This window comes from Trachurus japonicus, chromosome 1 (assembly GCF_045865225.1).
Source record: "Trachurus japonicus isolate A0001 chromosome 1, Traja_1.0".
Classification (NCBI taxonomy): domain Eukaryota; kingdom Metazoa; phylum Chordata; class Actinopteri; order Carangiformes; family Carangidae; genus Trachurus; species Trachurus japonicus.
The window spans coordinates 16,558,566-16,585,633 of record NC_140907.1 but is presented as its reverse complement, the minus strand read 5'-3'; the positions used below and the strand labels follow the sequence as shown (position 1 = coordinate 16,585,633).

The 27,068-nt window shown below is 41.9% G+C and overlaps 2 protein-coding genes across 10 annotated transcripts in view; one reads left to right on the top strand and one right to left on the bottom strand.

The window, feature by feature from the left end:
• ptprdb (protein tyrosine phosphatase receptor type Db) overlaps window positions 1-9,648 on the top strand; it is a 144,337-nt gene extending 134,689 nt beyond the window's left edge. The window contains exons 35-43 of the mRNA XM_085776381.1: window positions 1,197-1,316; window positions 1,714-1,868; window positions 3,550-3,835; window positions 6,766-6,944; window positions 7,066-7,192; window positions 7,947-8,072; window positions 8,215-8,369; window positions 9,077-9,212; window positions 9,315-9,648. Of these exons, the coding sequence (XP_085632507.1) occupies window positions 1,197-1,316; window positions 1,714-1,868; window positions 3,550-3,835; window positions 6,766-6,944; window positions 7,066-7,192; window positions 7,947-8,072; window positions 8,215-8,369; window positions 9,077-9,212; window positions 9,315-9,383 (1,353 nt within the window). The 3' untranslated portion in view covers window positions 9,384-9,648. The remainder of the gene's footprint in view (window positions 1-1,196; window positions 1,317-1,713; window positions 1,869-3,549; window positions 3,836-6,765; window positions 6,945-7,065; window positions 7,193-7,946; window positions 8,073-8,214; window positions 8,370-9,076; window positions 9,213-9,314) is intronic.
• The window catches only part of kdm4c (lysine (K)-specific demethylase 4C), an 80,988-nt gene that overhangs the window by 36,463 nt on the left and 17,457 nt on the right, over window positions 1-27,068 (bottom strand). For 2 of the 9 annotated variants that reach the window (XM_085776396.1, XM_085776406.1), the window contains exons 16-22: window positions 26,659-26,714; window positions 26,392-26,500; window positions 21,959-22,153; window positions 20,767-20,937; window positions 19,488-19,607; window positions 18,063-18,155; window positions 16,752-17,927 (exon numbers count right to left, since the gene is read on the bottom strand). In XM_085776396.1, coding sequence (XP_085632522.1) covers window positions 17,760-17,927; window positions 18,063-18,155; window positions 19,488-19,607; window positions 20,767-20,937; window positions 21,959-22,153; window positions 26,392-26,500; window positions 26,659-26,714 — 912 coding nt within the window. In that variant the 3' untranslated portion in view covers window positions 16,752-17,759. Of the gene's footprint in view, window positions 1-16,751; window positions 17,928-18,062; window positions 18,156-19,487; window positions 19,608-20,756; window positions 20,938-21,958; window positions 22,154-26,391; window positions 26,501-26,658; window positions 26,715-27,068 lie in introns of those variants that run through there. The other 7 variants (XM_085776417.1, XM_085776428.1, XM_085776437.1 and 4 more) reach the window with 4 other exon arrangements.

Here is a 27,068-nt window from a genome sequence, read left to right as displayed (position 1 = left end):
AACAATGGGGATATTCAATTTGAATATTCTTAGATGTTTATTATAAGCCCACAACCTCAGTATCTACTGCTTGAGGGAGTAGTGGGCTGCTTGTTGGAGAAAATGATTTAATCTCATTTAACACCTCTCAACATTATGCCATTATGTGTTTACGCATTAACAACACAGATGATCACAGATGGTCCCACTGTGGGAATTGTGCCAGTATCCTTCCTTTTAGCACCAATCAAACCATGTAAAAGCAGGGCACAGTCATGCTGTTAGCCCATATATCAATGGATAATATAGTCTTCACATCAGGCATTTACTGCGATCCTGTTTGGTCTTTGGCAGTGGTCTAGCCCCCCTACGTGGACGACCATTCTTGTCCCCACAGTATCTCAAGGTCTGGTGGGAAAACAACAGTTGAAAAGCTGTAATTACAGCCTGAACATTCTGGGCCAAAACACATAATCCCCAGTCTGGAGCAGTGGAATGCAGAGCGAGCTGAGCTGAGCTCCCTGCTGTCTTTGATGTGAGGACTGGTGGGATCAGCACATAACGTTTGGTTTGGCCTGATTCTGCCAAGGCCCTCCTCCCCTCTTTTCTCCCCTCTGGGATTTGTTTTTCATGCTCTCTCCTCTATGGTCTCTGAGGCTGAGCTGAAGAACTACAAACATGACTGCTTCATACGGGGGGATTCTAGGCGTCTTGGTGGTTAGGGAAGCTGGGATTTGGTGTGCGGGGTGTAGTTTTGTAGGGAATCGCGAGGTCGGAATGTGGGGCAATGTACAGAGTCAGATATGTCCGGGCTCAACTTAAGGTATCACTTGACTTTCCTGAGCACTGTGGTGGATCCTTGAGAGAGCCCACCAACCTCTGGAAAATTCATGCCACGCAGTTTTCTAGTATCTGAAACAACTTGCAGGATCACACACCACAGAAAGCAGAACTCTCTCTCTCTCTCTCCTCTGTCTCCCTCTCTCTGTCACCCTTCACCACCACACACACTTACTAAGAGCCCTGTCACACGCTGGGTTTTCTCTATGTGCACATTTTTTCCGAACATTACTGTCTGAATTTTGCAAACCCTCTCACTGAACTGCTTCAACACTCACCCTCCTATTTTGCCTCTGTACACGAGCACAAGCAGCCAAGTAGAGACGAATCTAAACTGCTCTGCATGTCTCATAGCTTCTCCCTCTCTTCCCTTCTAGGTGAAGTGCGATCAGTACTGGCCGACCCGGGGCACAGAGACCTACGGCCTCATCCAGGTCACTCTGCTAGACACGGTGGAGCTGGCCACCTACTCTGTCAGGACCTTTGCTCTTTACAAGGTAACATGAAGTGTGCAGCGGAGTGTAATGAGGTCAAGTGTGTATTGATCTGTTGAAATATTCATGCACACTAGTTTGTGTGTTTGTGCTTGTTTCTGTCTCCGTGTCACAGGGGGTTGCTCGTATTTTAGGCCCTACATGACAAATGGCCATATGAGAACAAACAAGATTTTTTTTTTATTCTTTGTCATACATATTAATCCTTCCAATTACATGTAAAGTGAACAGCATATCCATACAGTAAGGTCAGCCATGAAATGTTGTTTTGTTATATTTGTTTTACTGTGAACAAATCCCAGTGAATGACCAGAAAGAAATGATTTATTGATCCTAAAGCAGCAAAGGTGCATGAATCTATGGCTGAATCTTGACAAAGCTCATCTGTCTGCTTGTCCAGAGTGGCTCCAGTGAGAAACGTGAGGTTCGTCACTTCCAGTTCACAGCCTGGCCGGACCACGGGGTACCTGAACACCCCACCCCCTTCCTGGCCTTCCTTCGGAGGGTCAAGGCCTGCAACCCTCCAGATGCAGGACCCATGGTCGTCCATTGCAGGTGTGTGTAGGCCTACTTTATTTGATTCTTAAAGTTCACTACCAAATTGGTTCCTAAAGTCACAAAGGTAGACGATCACAACAACGACAAATTTGTATTTTGTGTTTGTGTGTATGTGTGCCAATGAAACACCAGTGTGTCATTTTGGGTTTTACTTTGCAACATAATTTTCAAAAACCCAGGAGTCTGAGAAAATCACCAAGGCTCCAGTCGCACTTGTATAAAATCATTCACAGGTCCAGAACTGAAATGAGATTGACCTGCCATTATACAAACCCCAAACCGTCCTGGCTGGCTGAAACACCAGCATTCCTTTCTTAACAGCCTCCATCATCTCTAAGATTAACAACAACAACAGCTGCCACCACACTGACCTTGTTTACTATAAGTAGGTTCCACTGTTGACTATTTACCATATAAGTTGGGGGTAGATCTGGGTTCAGAAGTTTCTATTCAAATGAGCTGCTGTCTGAGCGGCAGGAGGCTCCTGCATTGGTTGGAGGAGGATTCTGGAAACTTGTCATTACAGTCTTGGCTCAGTGTTGAGCTCCAGAGCTCAGATGAAGCTGCCTTTTTTTTTTGCCTCTTACCAGGAAGTGAAGGAGAGAAGATGATAGAGGGTAGCAGAGGGAATATGGAGAAGAAGCTCTTGGGAGGAAGAATTAGTGAGGTATAGAATGAGGAGAAGGAGAGCGAAGGGAAGAAAAGGGGGATTGAGACAATGATTGAGAGGGAGAGTTAGCGAGGGACTCGGAGTTAGAGGGGGAGATATGTGCAGAATGAGAGAGAAGGTGAGGTCAAATCCAGGACACAGTGAATGGAAATGATGAATTAAAGAAAAGGAAAGGTGGAGAGAAAATGGAGGCTTAAAAAAAACGTGTTAGTGAAAAAGTGGTGGGGCTGGTGCGAGAGTGTTGGAGGGGTACATGGAGAGAAGATAGAGAGGCAGGGAGATGAAGAGGAGGGAGGGGGGTGAAGAGGTTGGCAGGAGAGGAGCTCCACCTAATCTTCCGTAGCAGTCAGATGGAGTATCTAACAGGATTATCAGTCAAATTTAATTATCCTGGCAAGACTCCATCATAATGTGTCTTAACGTATCAACCAGCCTCTGTATCAAACAATGGACCCAAGCTCACTCCACCTGAACAACACACATACTGTACACACACGCATGCTAGTGCACACACGCACACAAACACACACACACATGCATGCTGGTATTAATTTAACCATATAAAGAGGTTTTTATTCACTTGCACAAACTTGCTTGGTCAGGGTGTTTCACCATTGAGGTACTTACACAGCAAAAATGTGAAGTGTTTGGGTGGGCAGCTAAATGTATTATATTTCTGGATTGTGTGTCGATAGGAGAGGATATCTTCCTAATGCCGGTGAGACGGCGATGCTGACTCATCGCTGATGTCAATTTTTACATCCTTTGTTGGAAATATTGCTGGCTGGCACCTTTTGTGATATTTAGTTGACTTAGGCACAATATGTTAAGAGCTTCTGCGCCGTGCAACAGGGCCAGACGTGGACTAGGTCTGGAGACACAGCACACACTCAGGAAAATTATTTGTTCAACACCTCCTGGCCCAGGTTATGTGAGAAAATCTCATCACCATCTGTTCCTCTACTCGAAACTTCTTTTTCTCCCCCCTTGTCCTGTTTTCCCGCTCAGCGCTGGAGTGGGTCGCACAGGTTGCTTCATCGTTATCGACGGCATGACGGAGCGAATCAAGCACGAGAAGACCATCGACATCTACGGTCACGTCACGCTGATGCGCTCCCAGAGGAACTACATGGTCCAGACGGAGGACCAGTACATCTTCATTCACGACGCGCTGCTGGAGGCCGTGACCTGCGGGAACACCGAGGTTCCCGCGAGGAACCTGTACTCCTACATCCAGAGGCTGACGCAGATTGAACCCGGGGAGAATGTCACCGGCATGGAGCTGGAGTTCAAGGTGAGCGCCGTTCACCGTGCCCCTGAAGGTTGTAAAATTACTGATTTATGATGGTTCATAAAACCGATTAAATGATAATAACGTGACACTTCGCTGGCCTCTGAAAGAGACGGAGAGACCTTTCTCTTGCCCCGTGCTGCACAGGAGGTCAGACGTCAGGGTCAGCTGCACAGTGGCATCCCTGAAGGTGGTGCTGTATGTATATTCAGCGCCTCACGGACACCTCAGCTCTTAAAATCAGTGTCTAACGGTGGTCGCTTGACCTGCTGGGCCGCCCTGACCCCATAAAACGTACAGTACACACATCAGAGGCTTGAAACAAATGAACAAATGAGACACACCATGTTCATTCTTGAGCCGCAAAAATACTTGCAGGTGATTATTTAATTCTAGTTAGCTTGCTTCACCCTGTTTCCCGCCCTTGTGCTGAACTACTTGACAGTATGTGTGATTTTTCCACTTGCAGTTTTCTCAATGACATTTTTGGTATAATCAAATGACCTTATAAAATGGTAAAACGTATCATTAAATACATGTCTCGAGCCAAAGAAGGGAGAATCATAAGGGTGGTTAAGGATCGAAAATGATCCCCGGATTTAATTGTTTTGCTTCCCGGTGGAATTGAGTGTAAATTGCATCATTAAAGAACACATGGATTAAAATGAAGTTAAATGAAAGAGGCTCTAAAAATAGCACCACATCATCTCAAACAATGAAGATGTTGTTCACAGAAGTATCTCATCTCAGAATCAAATTAGCAGCGGCTCTGGATCTGGCTCTCTATCACAGAGACCACATTAGCAGATGAGGAGTTTGTTCAGTTACAAATGTGTGAGCTGTAGATGTTTAAACTTTCCCTGACGCTCGGTACCTTGAGTGCCTCTCGGCCACGTTAACAGCAGTCAGCAAAACAGTCTCTCCTCCAGATCTCTTCAGAAGCTGCTGAGGCTCTTCACAGGAGGATCATCTTGGGAAGAACAGCTTGAGAAACAACCCTCTCCTTTCCTCAACCTGAATTTCCTGACCTTGATAGTCACTTCGCTTCTTTCCCAGGGCGGTTTGAGGTTCTTAGATTTTCAGCCCCCCACTGAGAGTTTCATATAGTCATGATGGATAGTTGGATTTGAGGGGATTATGGGATTGCACCTTTTGAAAGTTCTGCCGGGGCATTTACAAAGCATTGTAGTTTTAAAAGTTTGATGGGCTGCACAGAAAAAACCATGTAATATAGGCCAGAAATCTTTCAGAAAGGTCAAACAGACGTTTGCATGCCGATCAGAATTCGGTGTGCGCCCACCAAATATAGACATCAACACACAAGCAGGAAGATTAAGAGCATAAGAGGTTCAAGTGTTATTGAGTGGTGTTATTTTCATTTTTTTCTGACCATTTTTATTTTCATTATACTGTATATACTGATATTCACCTCTTGCCAGACAAGTTCTCCCGTGTCTGGCTTAGCTGGGTGAAAGAGAATCAGCTTTAGCAAAACAGGTATATATTGAAAGCAGGTGGCTTTCCCCAAGCAATCTCCTTCATCCTATGCTCCGGCATTCCTGTCCTAATGGCAGTGGTTTGCCCAGAATGACAATGAACCGAACGCTCGCTCAACTGTTTGCTCAGCCTTGTATTGATGTAAAACATATGCCAGGGTTGTCCCAGTCCCCAGATTTCATCTCACTCCGAACACTTATGGGGCGCTACGAAGCACCATCTGAAGCAGCACTTTCCGCGTTCATCGACAAAACAAAAAAAAAGGCCAAGAAGGATGGAATTTCTCACGGAGGAGCCGCATCGCATCTCTCACACAAAGCTAAAGCACGTGTGAGGGAAAAGAAAAAAGGGACGGAGCTGCTCTGGCAGCGTTGGGTAATACAACACCCTATTAAGAAATAATGTTTTTGTTTCCTTTCACACAGAGTTTACTGGTTGAGCTTAAAGTGGCTGCCAACAGGGCACGGCCTCATCCAAGCTTAACAGTCGGTGAAAATAATGACGTGTATCAAAGCGGTGAGAGGTTTTCGTGTCTGCCAGGCTCTATTGATAAGCCCCAAGTTAAATTCAAACCAAATGACACGAAGAATTACTATTGTTTACACTGAACACTGGGTTCAGAGTACCCACATGAACTAATGAACCTTTTGGTTAGTGTGGGATTTTCCATCTTGGTCTGTGTATAAGAAAATGAGGTACCGCTGTTGCTCCCACAGCGCTCCGGTAGCCACTGATGGTCGATGGCTCGGTTCACAAGACCCCGTTGTCCCCCCCCCCCCCACCTCACCACCACCCCACCCCACGAGTCTGCGGTCTCCCTCTGCCTGTTCTCTGTTGTTCCGCCTTTTCGTTTTATGCCATGTCATCTAGCGGTTGAGTGTGAGAGAGAGTGTACAGTCTGTGCTCACGTCTGCCTGTCTGCATGTATCTGTGTGCATGTGTGTGTTCTAGGGTTTTGTTTGGGGGGTTTTTTTGTTGTATTTTTCTGCTTTGGTACAGGATCAACTGTGGTTCACATATGTGCGTCAGGAGAGTGTGGGGCCTTGTGGTTTCCTGCCCCTAGACTCTTGATTTTCTCCTTCCTCCTCTGGTTCATCTCATTATATTTGCTCTCTCCTTCCCTACCACTGCCCTTGTCCCCCTGGATCGGCCCTCCTTTGTTCAATTCAAGATGTCTGACTAAATATCCTCAGGCCTGCGGAGTCAAGCTGATTTTCTAATTTCAGTTGTCCAATGTGCCAGAGGAAAACCGAGCCTTGTGCTGAATACATTTCAATGAGGTCCTTGAATTTGTCTGAACCACTGTTTTATTTTCCTTCCTCCCTTTAACCCATCCATCCTTAGTGTTTTGCACGCTCCCACTAACACGTCTTCTCTCGCTCATATCAGTATGATATTATACATGTGTTTTTTTCTTTATTATTTCTCTATTCCAGCGTCTAGCCAGTGCCAAGGCCCACACATCACGGTTTGTGAGTGCCAACCTGCCATGCAACAAGTTCAAGAACCGGCTGGTGAACATCATGCCCTATGAGACCACACGTGTGTGTCTGCAGCCAATCAGGGGAGTGGAAGGATCTGACTACATCAACGCCAGCTTCATCGATGGATACAGGTCAGAGAGCTGAACAGAGCATCTGTTATTCTGTTGTCTTTTTATATGCCTCCCTGGGCCTTCAGAGAGAGAGTGTCATATTCATATATATATATATATCTCCATGTATTTGTGTGTGTAGGCAGCAGAAGGCCTATATAGCAACCCAGGGCCCGTTGGCGGAAACCACAGAGGACTACTGGAGGATGCTGTGGGAACACAACTCCACCATAGTTGTCATGCTAACCAAACTGAGAGAGATGGGACGGGTACGAATGCACAGATACACATCATTATACATATACAGACAGTAGAGCCACACTTGCTGTATGAGACACACTTCTCTTTATATCATTTTTACATTTTTTATTAATTTTTAATAATTGCATAATGTAAATATGAACATTTTAGCTCAGTAACTTCCAGGTCGTGTGACTTCTTGGCTCAAATTCAGTGTAGGACAGTAGAGCAACAGGTGCTGTGTCAGATGCACCAATTCTTATCCCACATCATTATAACCACCATGTATGATTTAAAACAGGAGAATAGCATTGGGATATCTAGACAAGGAGACACACATAATACGATAATGCAATCAAATAGTGATTTAAGCTTAGTTATAGGATTACTTTTAGATAAACATGTCTTGTAATATTACATATCACACACTTTGACGTAATGGCTCATTATTTTGAAGGACTGACTGTGGTGCAGCATTATCAGCAGTTATATTTAGACTTTGCAGTGGCAGAAGTCCTTACACCAGGAGAGGACTATCAACCGCTACAAAAAAATATATATGAAGCAATGAAAATTGAGGCAACACAGTGTCAAGAGTGAGAACACGTATATCTCATGAACCTCGTATCTCATCTTCCTGAAAATTATCTTCAAGTGAATAATGAATTTCACACGTCAGGGAGACATTTTCATGACACAGTAGTCAGACATTGCTCTCCTTTCACACTGAATGACTCAGACATAGAGCTCTGAACTAAATGCCTCTGTGCCTTCCTCCTGCAGGAGAAGTGCCACCAGTACTGGCCGGCAGAGCGCTCTGCCAGGTACCAGTACTTTGTGGTTGATCCCATGGCTGAGTACAACATGCCCCAGTACATCCTCAGAGAGTTTAAAGTTACCGATGCCAGGGTGAGTTATTAGAGTGTGTGTGTGTGTGTGTGTGTGTGTGTGTGTGTGTGTGTGTGTGTGTGTGTGTGTGTTCAATTGTACTGTTTTAAATTTCCTTTTTTTCTGGATTTAAAAAAGAGTGATACATTTCCGTCTCATCTAGGATGGCCAATCACGGACGGTTCGTCAGTTCCAGTTCACTGATTGGCCAGAGCAAGGAGTGCCAAAGTCAGGGGAGGGATTCATTGATTTCATTGGCCAGGTGCACAAAACGAAAGAACAGTTTGGCCAGGACGGGCCAATTACTGTGCACTGCAGGTAAGATGCATCCCTCCTACCAGCCTGTGTATGTTTCATAATCCACTCTGAATAATTGAACATGTTAAATGATAAATAGGGAGCGTTCCAGTTTATCTCATTTTTCTTTAAGTAGATTTTGGATGTGGGCGGACCCCAGTGTCAATGTCATTGGGGACATTTTGCTTAATTTGACTTTTTCTGCCTTCTTTTTTTACCTACTTGAATTTATTACACTTTAGTTTACAGTCTTCAGTTTATATCCACGGTCTCTCATAGGACGACCGTGGTTCAGACCCAAAGCCTGTATCACCTACATTTTGACAGACCATTTTTATTTTAACTGGCAAAGCTTTTCGAGCCATTACACTGGTCACAATGTATTTGTTTCTTTCTTAATTCATATTTTCTTATTATAGATATCATTATAATTTAAATGCCAATAGGACATGTAGCCATTATTCTCTTCTTATACAGAGCAGGTATTTGCTCTTATTGGTTCATCATTTATAATCTTATATATACAGTGACATTTACCAATGCTCTGGGCCTTTGCACTAAGTGGACCTCTGGTTTACTTAGGTAAATGTCAGCTTCGTGCAAAGGGAAGACAAACACATTCAGGTTTTGATTCAAGCTGGGCTTGAGGATGGGTTATGACGGTGACAGGAGCCTTTAGCCTTTAGATACATCCAGTTCTAAATATGTCTCCACCTGTCCACCAACAGTGCCGGAGTAGGGAGGACCGGTGTGTTCATCACCCTCAGCATCGTGCTGGAGAGGATGAGGTACGAGGGCGTGGTGGACATCTTCCAGACGGTCAAGATGCTGCGCACTCAGAGACCTGCCACAGTTCAGACAGAGGTGAGTGTTCCCCCAACTTTCTCGCTCATGCTTTGTTCCCGTGTCAGCCAACCAGTCGATTCCTGTGTCTCACCGACCCGTTCTCTCTCTCCCTCCCTCCAGGACCAGTACCAGTTCTGCTACCGGGCCAGTCTGGAGTACCTGGGAAGCTTTGATCACTATGCAACATAAACCCAGTGGCTGTCTCTCATGCCACATCCCACCTAGTGCACTTTTCTTAGGTCACATGCAGCCTGAATTAATGCATTAGGCTGTGATGTTTCTTTGAAGATTTCGCCACCACATGCAGAGTGAAGGGGGACCATCGGCTTTTCCCATACCCAGAAAGAGCACCTCTAACTGAGCCATAGCAACCTGCTTGACAAGGGTGTTTTCCTTCCACCCTCAACCCCAAACACACCTATTGGTCAGTCTGAAGAAGCAACTTCAACCACTGTTCCAATCAAAATACTTGATCAGATCTAGATTTTTATTCGTTTCAGTGCTTTTGTGAGCACCCAGATTGCTTTACATTGTTTGGGTGTGGAACTCTCACCTCATCCACCACCAGTGTAGCATCACCGACCTAAAAAAAACAGGACCCGGCTAATGGTATTTAGCTGTCACAGGAAATTTTGATTTTTCTATCTTGAGGAGACTACAAATCCATCGTATGGAGGCCTCGTGGACTGAAAGAACTGGGACTTTTGAGCACCAGAGAATTGCCAACAGGAGACTGAAAACACAGAGCACACAGTATTAAAAAGACAAAGAACACACATCCCAAAAAAAGAAGACACCAAGAAGTGTTTTTTTTTCTGTTTTGTTTTGGGAACAGACTCTCATTTCCTGTGAATGAAAAAGAAGTATTTCTACCATATAGTAATAAAAAACCACCAGTTCAACCTTATGCTTCACAATTAAAGATACAGGAAATTTGAGAAAAGTTTAAAATGCATACCACAAAGTAAAACATTCATTTAGTTTTTTAGAAAAAATATAAACATGTGATTATCTTGTTTTGTTTTTTTTAACTGGGTATTCCGTATGGCACGTTCTGTTTTGTTTTGTTTTTTTTCTTGTTTTTACAGTTTGACGATTTTGTCCCCACTGACCATACAAAGGCAAAGTCGTTTTTTTTTTTTCTCTCTCTCTCTCTCTCTTTTGTTTCTTGTGTAATCCAATGAGCTGTAGCGATTTTTTAAAAAGTGATACAGTACTGTTTTAAAGTGTACAATCAAATATAGTGTGGAAAATGTTCACAGTTCTATGAAAACGCCACCACTGAGTGTCACTGAGTGTATTCTCTACCCACACTCTCTTTTTAAAAACACACACATTCGCATGCACACAGGACTTATGGCCTCATCTCTATCCGGTCTGCAAAGTCAGAAGCCTGGGGGGAGGGGCTGCCTTTTGTTTGTTTTTGTTTTTTTAATTGTTTGGACCTCCCAGGGGCCCATAGAGTTGCAGTATTAAATCCAACGCTACCAGTCCTGAACAATGTCCTGAGAACAATCCCACCAAGCGTGCACGTTGAGAGGAAGCCAGATAGAACACAACAACAGACAGTATGCACAGAAAGCAAAATATGAAAAAACAAAAAACAACTATTTATGTGTCCAAATAAGCTTCACAAAGATTTTTTTCAAGCAGGGAGCAAGACAGGGATGTAAAAAAAAAAAAAAAAAAAAAAAAGTGGGGGTTGGCGTAGAGGTCGTGGGGGGGGGTCAGGGAAGGAATAATTATCTCACTGGAATGCTCACCTATGACTTTTCTCTCTGTCTGATTCAGTGTGCAATAAGTAGATGTATTATATATTTTTGTGTCAAGTCACTAACTGCAGTTATATGCCATTACAATGATGATACTGATGATGGTGCGTCATTTTCCAGACACAAGGATGTTTTTCACTCGATATGGTTCCCACCACCGTTTAACGTGTCCAAACTGAGGACAGACGACCTCTGACCTCTCAGAACTTTTTTTTTTCTTTTTATCCATGTCACAAGTCCCGTAGATGATGTCATCCTTCTGTGTGTCAAGGCAACCAATGAATGATCAAACTCATATTTCAAACAGCATCTAATAAGTATTTTTGATTTTAGATTTCTAGTGCCTTATATTACACGCCTATTTTGATAAAGTTACTTTAAAGGGTTTTTTGTGTATTTTACGTGTGTATGCTTGCGCGTATGTGAACTTGAATGTCTGTGTGTATATGATTTTGTTACGTTACAGTATGTGAAAGTATCTTTGTGTGTTCTGTCTTTCGGCTGTGAAATTTTGTATGGGAGGCTCTGTGTAGGCTGGATAGTTGTACTCATCACTTTCAACCCAGCAACTGCGTCATCATGTCTCTTGATGAAAAAAAAAATCAACAAAAAAAATGTGGTTTCAAAATACGTTATTAGCAGGACAGTCAGATCATTTCTGGACAGAAAAACAACAGCTCTCCATCTTCTCTTCCTGGGACACTTGCACAAGCTTTATGTATATACAGTATATATACTCTTTCATTGAGACTTCAGTTTGCCTACCGTGAAATTGTGGCCACATTTGCGACTTTGGCTCTGACTGTGAGCTGGCTCAGACAAGTCATACTTACTCAGCTATGTAGACGTCTATATAGAGCTGAACAGCAGTGGCTTTCCTTGTCAGTTTGTAGAAAAGCAAAATAACAAACCATGAGGATACCCTCATGTATCCTACCTGACACCTCTTACTCAAAATCAGTCTGGTTAACCGTGTTCTTCATTCTGACGTCTACAGTTCTATATATTTTTCTTTAACGGCAAAGGCTGAGAGAAGTTCCGGTGCTACATTTCCAACAACACACAACTGACATTGACATTTTTTTTCTATTTCCATTTACACTTAACCATATGTGGGATCATTGACAGTTTTCCACCATCTTACAGTAAAATCCCTGTTGTCGTTTTTGTATGCATGGTACCACTTTTGAGATGCCCCTTTGGTCGCACCTGTCATGGAAAGACTTGCACTTTCTCTCTTTGTACTATGCACTAATACTAGTATCCTATTATCTCTGATAGCCCCCCCTAACCCTCCCCCCAAAAGGAGTTTTACTTGAACTCAGTAAAGGCAGACCCTGTAATGCTCACATGGTTGTGTATATGTAAATAACACAAAACACAGAGAGTAATTGAAATGCGTAAATATGAATAAATAAATAAATAAATGATTAAAGAGTGAATAAAAATCTAACAGATATAGAGAGTGATATAATAAAAGGATGCACCTGAAATCACAGTTTTATGGCACAGCAGTATGTGCAATACATCACATTGTGGATTTGTTGGGAGTTTTCACAAAAAATGTTCTATTTTACCCCCAATGTATCATGTAGATGGATAAAACTGGAGTTTATAAATTGTATAAAAACGAAAATATGGTGTGTTACTTGGATCAGTTACCTCCAATTGGTCTGTAAATGTAAACTTTTTTTTTGTTTTGTTTTGTTTTTGTTTTCTGCTCCGGGTCAACAAGTGCTTTTTATTTTCTTACATTGGTTCTCGGAGCGTGTGAAAACCAGAAAACAGGTCTGTATGGATTTCTGTTCTTTGTCGACACAAGTTTCATTTGTTACAAATAAACTCAAGTGAAATGAGAGCTACCGCTGTTTTTTGTTGGTATTTTACACATTAAATAACGTGGTTGGAATAGACTTCGCAAAACAGAACAATGCTGGTTCACTTTATATACATAAATTGTTGTGGAACAACTTTCCTTTCTGCTGAAATGAAGATGCTTCTGAAAATAAATAATCTATTTGCCACCATTACCCCTGTTAATCCGCCCCCTGGGCTGGTTCTCCTCTCTCAATTCAACAATCAATACATTTCACTGGAGAGGCACAAGGCCCAGGATCAAAATAACAACGCTGCAAAAACCCATCCCAACAATATGGTGTGTGTGATGCTCCCAGTTTTTACCACTACTTCCTCTCCCAACAGCCACACAACACTGGAGGAGCAACGCCAGTTCTGCCTGGCTCGATGCTGAACAGACCGTCTGTACAGCTCTTCCCGTTCAGCATGTTGCATTCATAGACGAATAAACTATAGATTTTAAATACCACTGGTAGAAAACAAATCACACATCTGGCTTCAAACTGTCTCATCCACTCTCAGTCCTACCTGATGTAACCCTGTCTACAAAATCAATTCAGGACCCGTCAACTTCTCTCCATGGAAACGGAGAGGAGCAACCAGCCCCAGGCACTTCTCTCATGACCTCTGACCTTCTCAAACAAACACACAACATATTACCTCACCACTGTCACTACCAGTGCATACAGGGAAAGCGACCATAAAAGAGAAACTTCCACAACTCCACTCCCAAAAAAATGACTCACATAGATAAAATCTCCTTTCTCACCATGACAACACTGTTTCAATGCCAATAGACAAACTGACATCCACTAATAAGAAAACCTTATTACTCAACTGGAAAGATCAAGTAAAGTTATCAATAAATCTATTTGTCTACACACTGATCAGTCATGACATCATGACCACCCGCCTAATATTGTGTGGATCCCCCTTTTGTCACCAATGGGTCTTGAACCTACTGAGCCATGGACCCTACCAGATCTATCTGGCCACCACGACACAGCAGTAGATCCTTTTGAAATTAAATGTTGTTTTTGTGGTTTGTTACTTATTAAAGCTATTTTTAGATTAACCACGATAATTTCTTCTTCTGCTTTCAACCAGTCCACAGTGTCTCCAGAGTCCAGTCTGACACGGTGCGGAGCTGAGCCTGACTATCTGAACCCAAGATGTCCTAAAATGGCTGCTGTATAGACATGCAACCATTTCTTTTAATGGCACCCTCAGGTCATACTTTACATTCCTCTTCCCCTCTTGTGGTAAAACGCTAAGAATAGCGAAATTATCTCTATTTTTACCCTGGCATTTCTTACACAGCATCTTCGTTTGGGGCTGTCTAATGAGCTCTCCAGCCTTACTGGGGTTGTAATGTTATAAACTTTTAGTCTTGTTAAATCCATATTGGGAAACAGACTCAGGCTACAGTTTGCACCGCAGGAGGAGAGCTGCGACTGTAGGGGCCTTGTTCATTCATGTCTGACTTGTCACTTTAAAGGCCCAGCGAATTATCTTCCAGTGTCTCCAGCAGGCTGCGGAGGGGTTAGAGTCTTGCTTCTGGGCTTCAGGCAGAACATATGTGATCAGTCGTCTGCCTGTTGCAGCCTCTGAAGCTCGGCTGAATTTGCAATGAGCTGTGTCATCAGCTCAAGATTTCCTCTGTTACAGTGTGTGGGATGACTTTCACAAACAATCAGAGCCACATGTTTTTTCCATTTGGTTCTCTGGTCCTTATCTTTTTCTATCACAGCAGCAGCCGTATGTGAAACTCTGTAGTACAGGTACACAGAACACAATGAACTCACCTCCCCCAGGAGAAACTGGAGGTGGTAGCTGGAGTTTCTCACCTCAGTCCACACTGTTGTTTTGTTCTGTATTATTTAGCTGTGGTTGAAGTTTTAAGGTTCCCTATGAGTCCAAGAGAAAGGAGCTGAGCAGTTTGTCAGCCAGGCTTACTCGGTCAGCCATATTAATTAGTTTAATTAATTAACTCATGTATTAAAATGCCCAGAATTCACATCTATTGACTCTCTTATTTAAGAGAGTCAAAAATCAGACAAGTTTGTGTTCCACGGATCAACTGGGACATCTGATTGATACTTTGAGCAAAGCTTAAAATCTATCAACATGAGCTTGTCCCTGTGAGTTGATCCCGGTCCTGATCCTGATCCTGGAGCAGCTCCTAATTCTGATCAATCGACACACCCACAGGTCACAGTTCAACATATAATTAGCCGTTTAACTCTGACAAAATACGAGCAATTGAAGAGGTTTCGTGGTGCACAGTTAAGTGGATACATCCCAGAAACGTGTCGTTCTAATTGAACCTATTAAGTCTTTATTTCTTTGTGTTAAAAGTTTCAAATGTTAGAAACTAAAAGAGCAGAAAAGACTGCAGGGTATAGCATGGCTGTTCAGGAGCCTCTTGGCACACACTGGGGGGGGGGCTGATAAAATGTATCTCTCTCTTTTCTGGCTGTTTCATTGCAGATACCTTGTCCTCCTTGATTTTTTTTCCTCCAGTATCACAAAGAGCCACAAAGAGCAGGAGAGCAGGAGGTGACGTGGTTTCCATGGAAGTACAAAGCTTTTTGATGCCTTGCCACAGCCACTTAAGACCTACCTGCTGGATTTCACTTCCTGTCTGTTTTGCCAGGCTCCTCAAGATCTGCTTGAAGAAGAGGGCTGATCTGCCAGGAACACTCTGCTCCACATTCTTCAGCACGACGCTGCAGACTTGTACAATTATGTAATTGCGAGTGCTGGTCACATAGTTCAGATTCAGACTGTTGGAAATACCTTTTTGCCGGTTAGTTTAAACCTTGGTGCAACAGAAAGTCAATTCCTTAATCGTATCTCCCTGGCCGTCATTGAGAAACCTTGCTGGCTCCATCTTGATATAATAAGAACCATTTAAAGCCAGTCTGATGTAGTTGTCTTCCTGTATCCGGCAAAGGGTTTACAGTCAACGCTCAATGGCTGTGGTCTGTCATTTCAAACACGGGCTGGTTTGATTTCATTTCATTTCATTTCACTCATTTATTTAAGTCTTGAGATACATAGAGATACAACGTTGACGTCCCAAAGAGCAGTTTACTCAGTGAAAAGATTTGCATATTGAGTTAAAGTGGTTTGAGGTCATTGTCTTGGATTGTCCAGGGGTAGTGAAGGTAGTGAGGGTGTTGATATTGAGACAGTGTTGCAGATAAGTCTGTGATATGTCTTTGATGCACAGACACTATAGGAAGATTTTCCAAGTTCTGAGTAAACCCTCTGGATGTGAAGCACAGGGCCGATAGTAGAGTGAGTGCTGTGGTCCAGTCCAGCTTAGACATTACATGGAGTGGTTAATGTCCTTTAAGAGCTTTATGGATGAAAAGGTGTTTATCACACCTCTGTGTCAGTGAGAACGACCGACTTTGTTATATAAAGCATGCAGTTTTGAGTGTCATAGGGATCTCTAAATGAATCTGAGAGGTTTAAGAGTGGAAGCTGCAGTGTGTCTGTAAATAATATCACTATTATCTGGAACCAAAGGAAAACGACTCAGCTACACTTTCTCTACAATTAAACCGCAAGTTGGATCCTTTTCTGCACAAAAATAATTTTTGCTGCAATTTGATGATGAGATTTTGAATATTATGTTTAAATGTAAATGAGTATCAAATAAAACGCCTGGATATTTATACATTGATATTGCTACCATTGAGTGCAGGTTAGTGTAGACTGTTAAAATAAGAACTTTTGTGAACAATAGTTAGGAAACAAGTTTGAATCTCTTATTTGTGAATAAAGACCATTAGTTGATATATCACATCCCTTCAACATATTCACCTGTCATGTTTATTTAAAAACTAAATATGGTGTTAATACTGGCTTGGACCGTCTCCTCTGTGTATTAAGAGTATTAATTCTCATGAACTGAATCTTATTTAAAATAACTGACAACTTTATTTAAAAAAAAAACATATGTAATTTTTTATTGTTTTCCTTACAGCAGTTAGCAATAGTTTAACTATAGCAAGCCAAAAATAAATACAAATTTTAAATAATTTCAACAAAGTGTTTTCATTCAACAGAGCAACAGTAGCATTTCACATTAGGAGGGCACAAAATCCAACACACAAGCATGGCTTCCTGTCTGACTTGTTAACCTCAGCAGTGTGGTCAATCTTTTTCTTTATTCTGCAGTTATTCAATGTCAAATTACACAATTAACATACTTTTGTCTGTGCTGATTAAAAAAGAACAATAGAGCAACACGCAGAGAGGAAGCCATTGTGGTGCAATTGGGACTTGGCCAGCAGAAGCAGTTAGGAGACAATGTTTAACATGCGGGGCGAAACATTAAGACATGAGGAGAATACTACAAGCAAAGTGCATAAATATTCAAAATCATAATGGGAAATAACAGACCCCTAAAAAGCTACCATAGGCAAGCTATTTAGAAAAATCTCACTTTTTAATTTTCCATGTACAAAGAAAAAAGTTTGTTTATTTCAAAAAGGGTGATGTGACAATTGTAAGTCACGTTTGTTTTCCCTGACAGATGTGAAAGCACGAGGCAACTGAGGCAACAATGCCCTCTGTAAGCCCATCCAATGAGAGTCCAGCTATCCAATCAGAAAGCTCCTCCAGCCTGTCACACCATCCATCCACCAATCGCTGAAGTACAGTGTACAAGCACAGATAATTTAACGTCCATCTAATGCAGATCGCCCAGCTCCCTCACGCTGTCTCGTCTCATCTATTCACAGAGAAGTTGTGTGAGCAATAGTTGTCAAGATGGAAGTATATCCGAAAACACTTACATACAAGCATATTCACACACACACACACACACACACGCACACACGCACACTCACACTAACAACCTCCCCTCTGCATCCACTGTTTTTTCAGTGCATTCATTTGTCATTGATCCTTGTCCATGACTTCATTTCCCTTTGTGGCTGCGCTGCTCCCATGTGCTTTTGGCAGTTGTACGGAGGCCTGGCAGGGCCACATAGTCCTTCTGGAAGCGTGAATTGGGCGTCCTCTGCCGTTTCCTCTCCCCCTGCGTGGTAAAGAAGGCGTCCTGGAAACGCATGCTTGAGGCCGTGGACTGTAAAAAGAGAGAAACATCAGTAAATAAGAAAACGTATCAGGTGGAAAGAGAATATTTTAACTTTCACGTGTTTTAATTGATCAAACTTGACTTTTTTAAGTTTATGTGTTGCCCATTAAGTCTAATACTTACAAGTCTATGTTTCACCTTTTTAGGCAGGTCTTCATCTAAAGTATAGACGTCTTCTCTCTTTGCCAGCACCTGAGACCCGTCCTCAAATTCCACCTGAGACGACATAAAACATTAATCCAGAACACTTTACAATTCACTCTCGCACATCCAAGGTTGTGGGCATAATTTCCACTGAGTACTGTTCAAATTCCAATTTTTATTTAATTTTATAGTTTCATTAGTTGGATTTTTTTCCCCTACCAAAGTCATTTATTCACTGCCCTATAACTGTCCAACCACCATTACTCAGATGAGAGAAGTTCATAAAAAATGTGGATATCCCCTTCAGTTATTACAATGAAGCAATGAGTTTGAACAGGCCGCACCTGGTGATGTGCACACTTGTTTTTGCCTTGCTGGCTGTGCAAACACTGTTAAGGTCTGTATACATACTGCCACATTTTCTGTGTGATAAAATAATCTGTATTTATCTACATATAATAGGGTTAGACGGTGCAGAGCAGTGTTTTGTGGTGAGGTTAAACATTCGTCTAGTTAATGCATTAATAATACAGAGTTTTACACAGCATTTCTTATACCTTTATTATGAAAAGCAAGATAACCAATTTCATCGTAATGATATTTCATCATACGCTACAAAGAACCATGAATAAGCAGTGTGATTTGACAGTGTGGGAGGAAGAAAGAGGCCAATTTTATGTCACCTCTGTTCTTTTAAAAAAAGATACAAAACATTTCCTGCTCGGGAAATTCTAATTTTCCAATGTCATGTAGACCTTGAAGTAAAACAGAGGCTGAAACCATTTCATACCTAAACATACCTTGACAATGGAAAGTTCTTGTTCAGCCTTATTCTAAAATCTGACCTATGTCAAACTGAGTGTGTGCGTCACAGATGCATTTGTGCATAACTAACGGTTGACGCCCAGCTCAACTAAATAAAGCTTTAAGTGGAAGGTGCATGACTCTTTGCTTAGTGAATATTTCAGTGAGTTTGAATAATGCAGATTGTCACCTCCCTCTCATCCTCCTCCTCTTCGTTCTATCTTGCTCTCTCCATCTCTCTTTCTCTCCCCATCTGCCTTCTCGGTTTGAATAGTTTTTGCTTCCTATACATCTGTCTTTTCATCCTCCCATCATCTTCCCTCTCCTTTTCTTTAGTCACCTCCCTCAGTCTGTCTTGAGCATCTTTATATTTCTCCCCCTTCATCTCCCCACACACACACACACACTGCAGACCTGCGGACCTTGACGACGTCACTGGAGTCACAATGATTCTGACGCTGAGGGAGTTCAACAAGTTTTTGGTTCGACCTACAACTGAGTTTTTTATTCAGCACTTAAAAGAAAAAGATTGGCCCTTATACAAATTGTGTCTGTTCTTCACACATTATAACTGCATGCCTCCAGTTCACGTGTGCATACCTGGTACATGTAGGAGACGTTGGATCCCAGGTATTTGGCGCCGTAGAAGAGCCCATCAGGCCATTTCACTTGAACAGCTTCTCCTACTTCAGGAGGACCCAAGTTCGCACAGTCTCTGCTCTAAAAATACAAGAGAATAATGATCGGTTGTGAAAGTGCCTGAAAGTTTGTAAAAAAAAAAAAAAAAGTCCTTAAAAAGAAAGAAAAATGAGAAGTGTCATTCCCAGTGGGCGGTTTGTTGAGAAGAGCTCTTTTTAGTTTTAGGATTACTGGTAGAATTAGGTTAATGTCACAGGGAGACTTGACACAGACAGACCCTGTACCCTGCTGTTTGACAAGTCTGCTGTGAAAGATTCAAACGCTCTAAAATCTCAGCATCTTATTCCTCACTGCTTGTGTATACTTGTAACCTTTATGGAGACCACACAACAGGCACACTGTTTTTAAACTGATGTCCAACCTCTCATACAGACTCACACAACACTGGACAATCTCTGCTCATTCTCTGTAAAATACACCTAACAGTGGGTATTTAACATGTAACAACAAGTTACAATTTCAAATGAAAAGGTGTTCAAAACATATAAACACAACCAGAACATGAATATGATAAAAGAAATAAATGGCATAGTAGTCAGATTTTATAATGACACTAGAATTTCCATCATAGCAGCTTCCAGATAAAAAAGACCTTCTTTTTTATTGAAGGCTTTTAAAGTAAGAATTAAAGAGAGGCACAATTTGCCGTACATCTAAAGAAGACTAGGTCAACTAAGGATGTGGTTCAGGATTGAGTGTCCTCACTAATACAGTAACACACTAGTGTGCGGATGTGTTTGTCACAGCCACTTCTCTGAAACAGTGTTAAGCTCACCAAGTGAGACTCAGTCATTACCATAATCACTTGAACAAAATCCATGAATTTCAACTCATCAAGAACGGTCATGTTGGTGATTATTTGCCGCTACCATGACAACTCAGCAGTCCTCTGATACTGTGTTTCAGTTTGAATGGCCTGTTCACAAATCCACATTGCTCCATGGTGCTCACAGAAAGGTTTAGAGAAATGATTCATAATCACTCTTAATCACGGTGGCTTTGCAGATGCACAACTTAAAGTAAGATGTTAAACAAGCTTATTGGTAATCCCTAATGCAGTGACCATCTGAGAACCAAAAAAAAGAGGCTGATTTGAAATGAGGGGATTTAATATCTGATATGCCCTCGCACAACTGGGGGGTGACCTCTTTAACCCGTATCTAATTAAACATAGTCTCACCACTATATCCTCGGGATAGGTATCGTTGGAGAAGGAGCCGTCATCGAACATGACCTCGTAGAACACCTGGGAGGTGATCTGTGTGACCTTGGAGCTGTAGTAGCGCAGGTTCTTGTGTTTGGAGATCACCGTCTGGCCCAGTGAGATGGACGCTTGGCACGCTCGCTGCTTCTATTATAGACAGAGCAGGGAGCTGCAATTAGACTAATGTATGACAATTAACATGAAATGATGTCAAACCAAAAGTCGTTCATGTTACTATGTCATCTTTTTTAAGGGTCTGATACCTGAATTACCAAGAAACATTTTCTTACACACATCTAATGGCACCATTTGGTTTCATTTGACCAGTTTGAGCTTTTGCTACTCCAATAAAAAACAGAGGTGAATGTAATTTAGTTTGCAATGTTCTCGGCACTAAGGATTTACTAATGTCCTCATAACAGTGGCTGATCCACAGACCTTGGTATGGACACTTTTCATTAAAAGCTACATGAGTAAGGTGATGAGTTGAGTGAACAATGGATGCAATTTTAAATATATATTTTAGTTCTTTTTTTTATATAGTCAAAGCAAAAATAAATAAAACATTGGTTTAATGGAAAATCTATTCTGAATAATTAATCATTTCATTGATTCATTAAATCACCACTGCCCCTTTACATCTACTTAGTGTACAGCCACCTATAGCACCAGCTATCTGCAAGTTTACAGTGTGGGAGTTCTGTTATAACAAACTGTACCATACAGATTAAGTACAATGTAGAGTCAAGACATGACTTCATTTACACCTCACATGTTCAAGTCATTTATTATTCAGTGTTAACAATGGTGGTAGAGGTAACAGAGGAAACTTTTTTTTCAGAATTTACACCAGGAACTTGTTATCGATCACAAAGGAACAGTGTTATTTTTCAGCAGGTTTCACTTGAAATGCGTTTTTTTCTACACAAAACGAACTGTAAATATTTCAGATTTCCCTGTTGATGTTGTTTGTCTCTTAAAACAGAAACAATCACCATATTTGAATGATTTTTAATGAGGTACTGTTTGGCAGACAAACTGTTGATACAACACGTTATATCAACAGTTTTTTCCCATCAGTAGTTTGTTTCACACGATGCCTTGTCCATTCTCTCTGAGCTCAGCTTGGTTCACACCAGCTGGAGGAGGCACTGGTCCTATAACTTACAGCTGACGAACTCCTTGATTGGTGTCTGTGGCAGGTGATTGACACGACATACGGCCAATCATCAGGCTCCATGATCACGCCGGCAGCATGTGCGCAGGTCACGTGAAAGGAGGTGGGACACCGGCCACATGAGCACTGGATGCAGGCGCCTGCCTGACGCTTCCCTGAGCAGCGTTTACGACAATAGATGCACTTCTGTAAACACAGACAGTCCAGAGCAAACCGTCAGTACCAAGGACTGACCAATGAGGGACTGAATACACTTTAGTTACACATAAGCTGGGTCTGAATTCAAACCATCAAACCAACTGTCACTGAGTAACTTTACTACAGCGATGGAAATCTGACATCGTTAAAAAGTGTAGCCTTGGTTGAAAAAAAAGAAGTAGTTTAAAATCTGTATTTCCACTTGAGGGACCTTGAATATGAGCTCAAGAAAAACAGCGGCGAATTAGAGACAAGAGACCGCTAAGTGAATCATTGCTCGGTTGTGGCATGAACCTCTAACATTATTTAAAACCATTATGTGCTCCAAATAATCATATCTGTGAAATCTGTTCAAGACACTGTTATTGGATACGGTGGTGTAAACAAAACATAGATACGAGGGTATAAAATGAGGCGGGAGCCAGAGCCAGCGAGAGTTATTTCACCGCTACAATATGAGGAAACCTTCAAATAAGACCAATCAGATGACATCATCTGAGGTTTCCACAACAAACCAGTGCTGCTATGTCTATGTTGTGGTGTTGTTTTTCTTCTCCCCCCCTTTGAGGTCTGTGAGCAGTACACAACCGCACATCGGAGGGCATGATACACATAAACTCAGCCGATGCACAAACACACACTCGTACCTAAATTTTTAAGACTATCCCTTGGTTTTCTGCACCAAGCAGCCCATCAAGTCCATTTCCTCTACAGTGACATCTCCCCTCTCCTCCTCTCCCACAAATCCCTCGCTCTCCCACTAAAGGGAAAAAATGACGACATCATCCCATTATAACCCTGCGAGCTCCCCGTTCCTCTTTCACCCCTTCTGCATGCCTCCCATCTCACTCCATTTACTTCACTCTCCTCCTAATAAAAACACCCATCTAGGCTCTCTTTTTTCGCTCCGCTTCCCCGCCCTGTCTTCCTTCTCTCTTGAGGTGTGGTTTCACATCTCTTTGAAGGTAATTTATTCATTAATCTAATTCCTGTAAATCCATACTGAACTATCCATACATGTTGACAGATCATATGCCTATATATAGAAAAACCTCCACAGAGGAAGTGCCTCGGCAGCAAGTGAACTCAAAGTGGGAATTAGCTTAGGTTTGTAAATATGAATCTTAGTGTGTGAAAGGACCTGATGACATGTAATCTGTCACATTTGTATTTTTATCATGTGCACAAAGGAATTGGATATGTCTAAACAGCATGTGTGGGAGTACAGAGATAAACATTTAAAATGACATTCAGAGAAAAGGATATATATATAGCCCTGCTTTTCTAGGGTGGATAAGAAGGTGATGCTGTGGGATATCCAACCTTTTGTTTTGTTTTTTTAAGTCTCTGTCCTTATCAGGTGAGCCTCTGAAATAAATGCCCTTTGTTCGTTTCTTTGAAAAATCAATATTTGATTTAATTAATTAACCTGGGCAGTATTAATTAAATTTAACCTCTGCAGCAGGGCTGGCTTCACCTATGCAATTATCAGCTTAGCCTCCTTAATTCAGATATCAGCTGAGGATCAGAGGGTATTGTGCACAGCGAGACACTTGGAGAGGTCCCTTTTCTTCTTGTAAAAGCAACACAAAAGGCGATGTGAATGCTCAATTTCAAACGGGTGATGAAAATCCTTAACTTTATCGCATTTTTTTCCTTGTTAATGAATCTTCTATTGCTTTTTCGCTCCTCTGTTTCTGAACTGTCTGACTTTTACTGAGTGCTTTTCTTGGTGACTAACTTGGCCTACATTTCATAAAGCCTTTTCCCATACCTCCTCCATTATGGACGGCGGTGCGCTGATGAACCGGCCCGACTGTCTCGTCCACCTCTTTTGAGATCAGCATGACAAGATTCTGACTGGCATGTAACAATCTGTGCATGAATGGCGGGGAGATACGCGTGTGCATTTGTTTGTATACATGTACGTTTCTTGGTGGAAAAACAATGTGTATGGAAACATAGAGCAGTGTAAATATGTCAGCATAGCTTTATGTTTCGCTGTGTGCAGGTTTGTGTGCGTGTATGAGCCTAACCCACTCCCCCCCCCATACTTGTGCCTTCTCCACAGTGTATTTGGGTGCCTGTGTTGAACCATGCGTTAAGAACATTCCCACAGTAAATTATGAATGTGTATGTGCACGCGCCGGTGTGCATGTGTGTTGTGTGATAGTAAATTATGAATGTACTGGGCTGCTGCAGGGGCAATGGGTCCAATGCGAGCTTTAAAAACACGTGGCTCACAGCAAATATACAAATGATGAAGTGGACAAGAGAAAGGTGCAACATCCCCAACCTCACCCCGTTAAATACCAATAAAGATAAGTTAAAACCTTCATAATCATCATAATGCACATCCTTTTCTCTACTACAGTATGTGTGAAGGAGCTTATTATTTATTTGAACAGTCTGTGCCGTGTGTCATGTTTCTACCTTAAATTAGAACTCAAAAGAGGTTGTTTAAAAGAGGCCCATCTGTTTTATCATCAACTGCAGCACAGTCCATCCAGAAAACACTTGTGTCAGCATGTTAATTAGTGAGAAATTGGCAGCAGTAAGTAAAGACTTTGTGTCATCATGTAGTGTGAACAAACAGATTGCTGTCGTGCATGAATCTTCAGAACAGATACAGCTTGCAAGAGGGAGAAATTTACAGTGCAGGATTTTCAAAGAATCTTCTTTCAGCTGCATTGCTAGAAAGAGTGCAATCTGTGGCGTCATGCAAAAACTGGCACTGCGACAAACTTAATAACATTTAACAGTGAAGGAAAAGAAGTTTTCACAGAAAGAAAATTAAGATCAGTACAAGATCTGAAAGAGTTTGTCCATCATCAGGGTCAGATCAGGGGCTTTTTATGAGCTTCCCACCCTTCCTGGTCTGGACTATAATTTTCATTTTGTTCAGATTTTGGCCTGTGGATATGGAAACTGACTTTGTGGTTTGTGCTTTCACATCCAAATGAGCTTAATTTCAATGTGGTGTGAGGAGATATGAACCATATCCCTGTAAATACCCTGTGGGTAATGTCATTGTGTCCACAAAGTGTCCTATTCAGTAACAGTGCACTAGTTTCCCCCCAATTACATTTATTTAAGCACTCATCTAAGAAGACAGACTGGCTGCTTCTCTGTGGTGTTACAACTACGGCCGCATTGACTCATTGATTAATTGATCAACAGAAAAATGCATGGCAACTATTTTGATGATCAAATAAAAAAAGTATGGCTTTGCTTTTTCCTGTGCAATACACAACAGTAGAGACACATAGAAAATAAGCAACAGATTAATAGAAAAGATCTTCAGTTGCAGTCCTGGTTACAAAGCTGACGTCTCTGTAGACTCAGTTAAAAGTTTACAAGGTACAATTTAACTGCTACAGTCTAATGTTAATTAGATTTCATTGTTCAAGGTTGACATTTCTTTATTCCTCCATTCAATTGTTGGCGGCGAAGAGATGACTGGATATTTTTGGGTTGGGGGCTGTCACCGGCCTATAAGGCAGCACCTGAGTTTATGTCTTCATTTCCCTGACAATCAAAAGCTGCATTTCATTTCATGTTTTTAATTGTGTCTGAATGTCAACGGCTGCCACTCGTTTATGTTATTAGTAGCTTTAAATACTAAACTCACAGCAAATTAAATTGTGTTTCAGGGTGTTTTAGGGAGTCACAGCACATGCCCTTATCAAATATCCTTCTTCAAAGAGCTTCATTTTAAATGTGATATTCACTGCTGAAACAATAATGAAAGCTTGGAAAGGGTAGAAGCGTTATCCGTTATCTAGCTTGTGTTATGATGCACCTCTCTCCAACACTTTGGTTTCTGCTGAGCTATCATGCTGCCTGCAGCACAGAGCTAACTATAGTGGCACCATGTCAGGTCTGCTGAGACACACTCCAGCTTTCTCATTAAGCAAACACACACACACTCTAAATGCATGCACATCCACATACGGACAGATACACACCCACACTTAGACAAACACTTGCACACGGACAGCCCTACACACACAAACCCCCTCTCCCACCCACCAGTGGTTAATTATCTAGCTTTGATTGCGGGCATGTTCGTCTCACATTGTTAATTAGAACTGTGAACACTTCATTAATTAGACCGAGCCAGTCCTCAAGGACCTGGGGAATTCCAGTACTGCATCTGTATCTGTGTGTGTGTGTGTGTGTGTGTGTGTGTGTGTGTGTGTGTGTGTGTGTGTGTGTCTCCTCACCAGCTTATATCGCTGCATGGGGATCCTACTGGTGTCAATGGGACTTCTCTTGGCTTCATCACTGAACCTGGCCTCTGGCAGTGCTATTGCACACATCACATGGGCCCATCTATATATTCATGCACACACACACACACACACACAGATGTACAAACAAGCAAATTATTACCTTATTCTGATTCAGATGCACAGACAATTCATTCATCTGTGCTCTGGAGAACAGAGATGAGTATGCTGAGTTAATCACAGAACAAAAGCTTATCTCACTTGTCGTTTTGGGTTTTCTTCAGAGCTCCACCTCTGAGGTTGCAGAGACAGCATTCCTGTGAAAACAGCAAGAGACACGGCCCTTCAATACAATAATTGCATTGCAATTGCAAGTGGCACATACTTCAGAAAAAAACAGGATAATAACAATTAAATTGGCTTAAGGGACAAATGGCAGCGTGTTCTGTAAACAGTGAGGGATACAGGAATCGATGATCTTGTTTTAGATCGTAAAAAAAAAAGGGGATTCAGATTCTTATTCCCAAAACAGTTGTGGGGCAACTTGTATTGTTTATGTTGCTGTCTGTTCCTCTTCTCAGTTAAGTGTTTGTGAGGGGAACTGTGAGCATTTTGGAAAATGTGGTCTGCAGTTAAAGAAGTGTTAACACTAGTTACAAACCCTGCGTGAG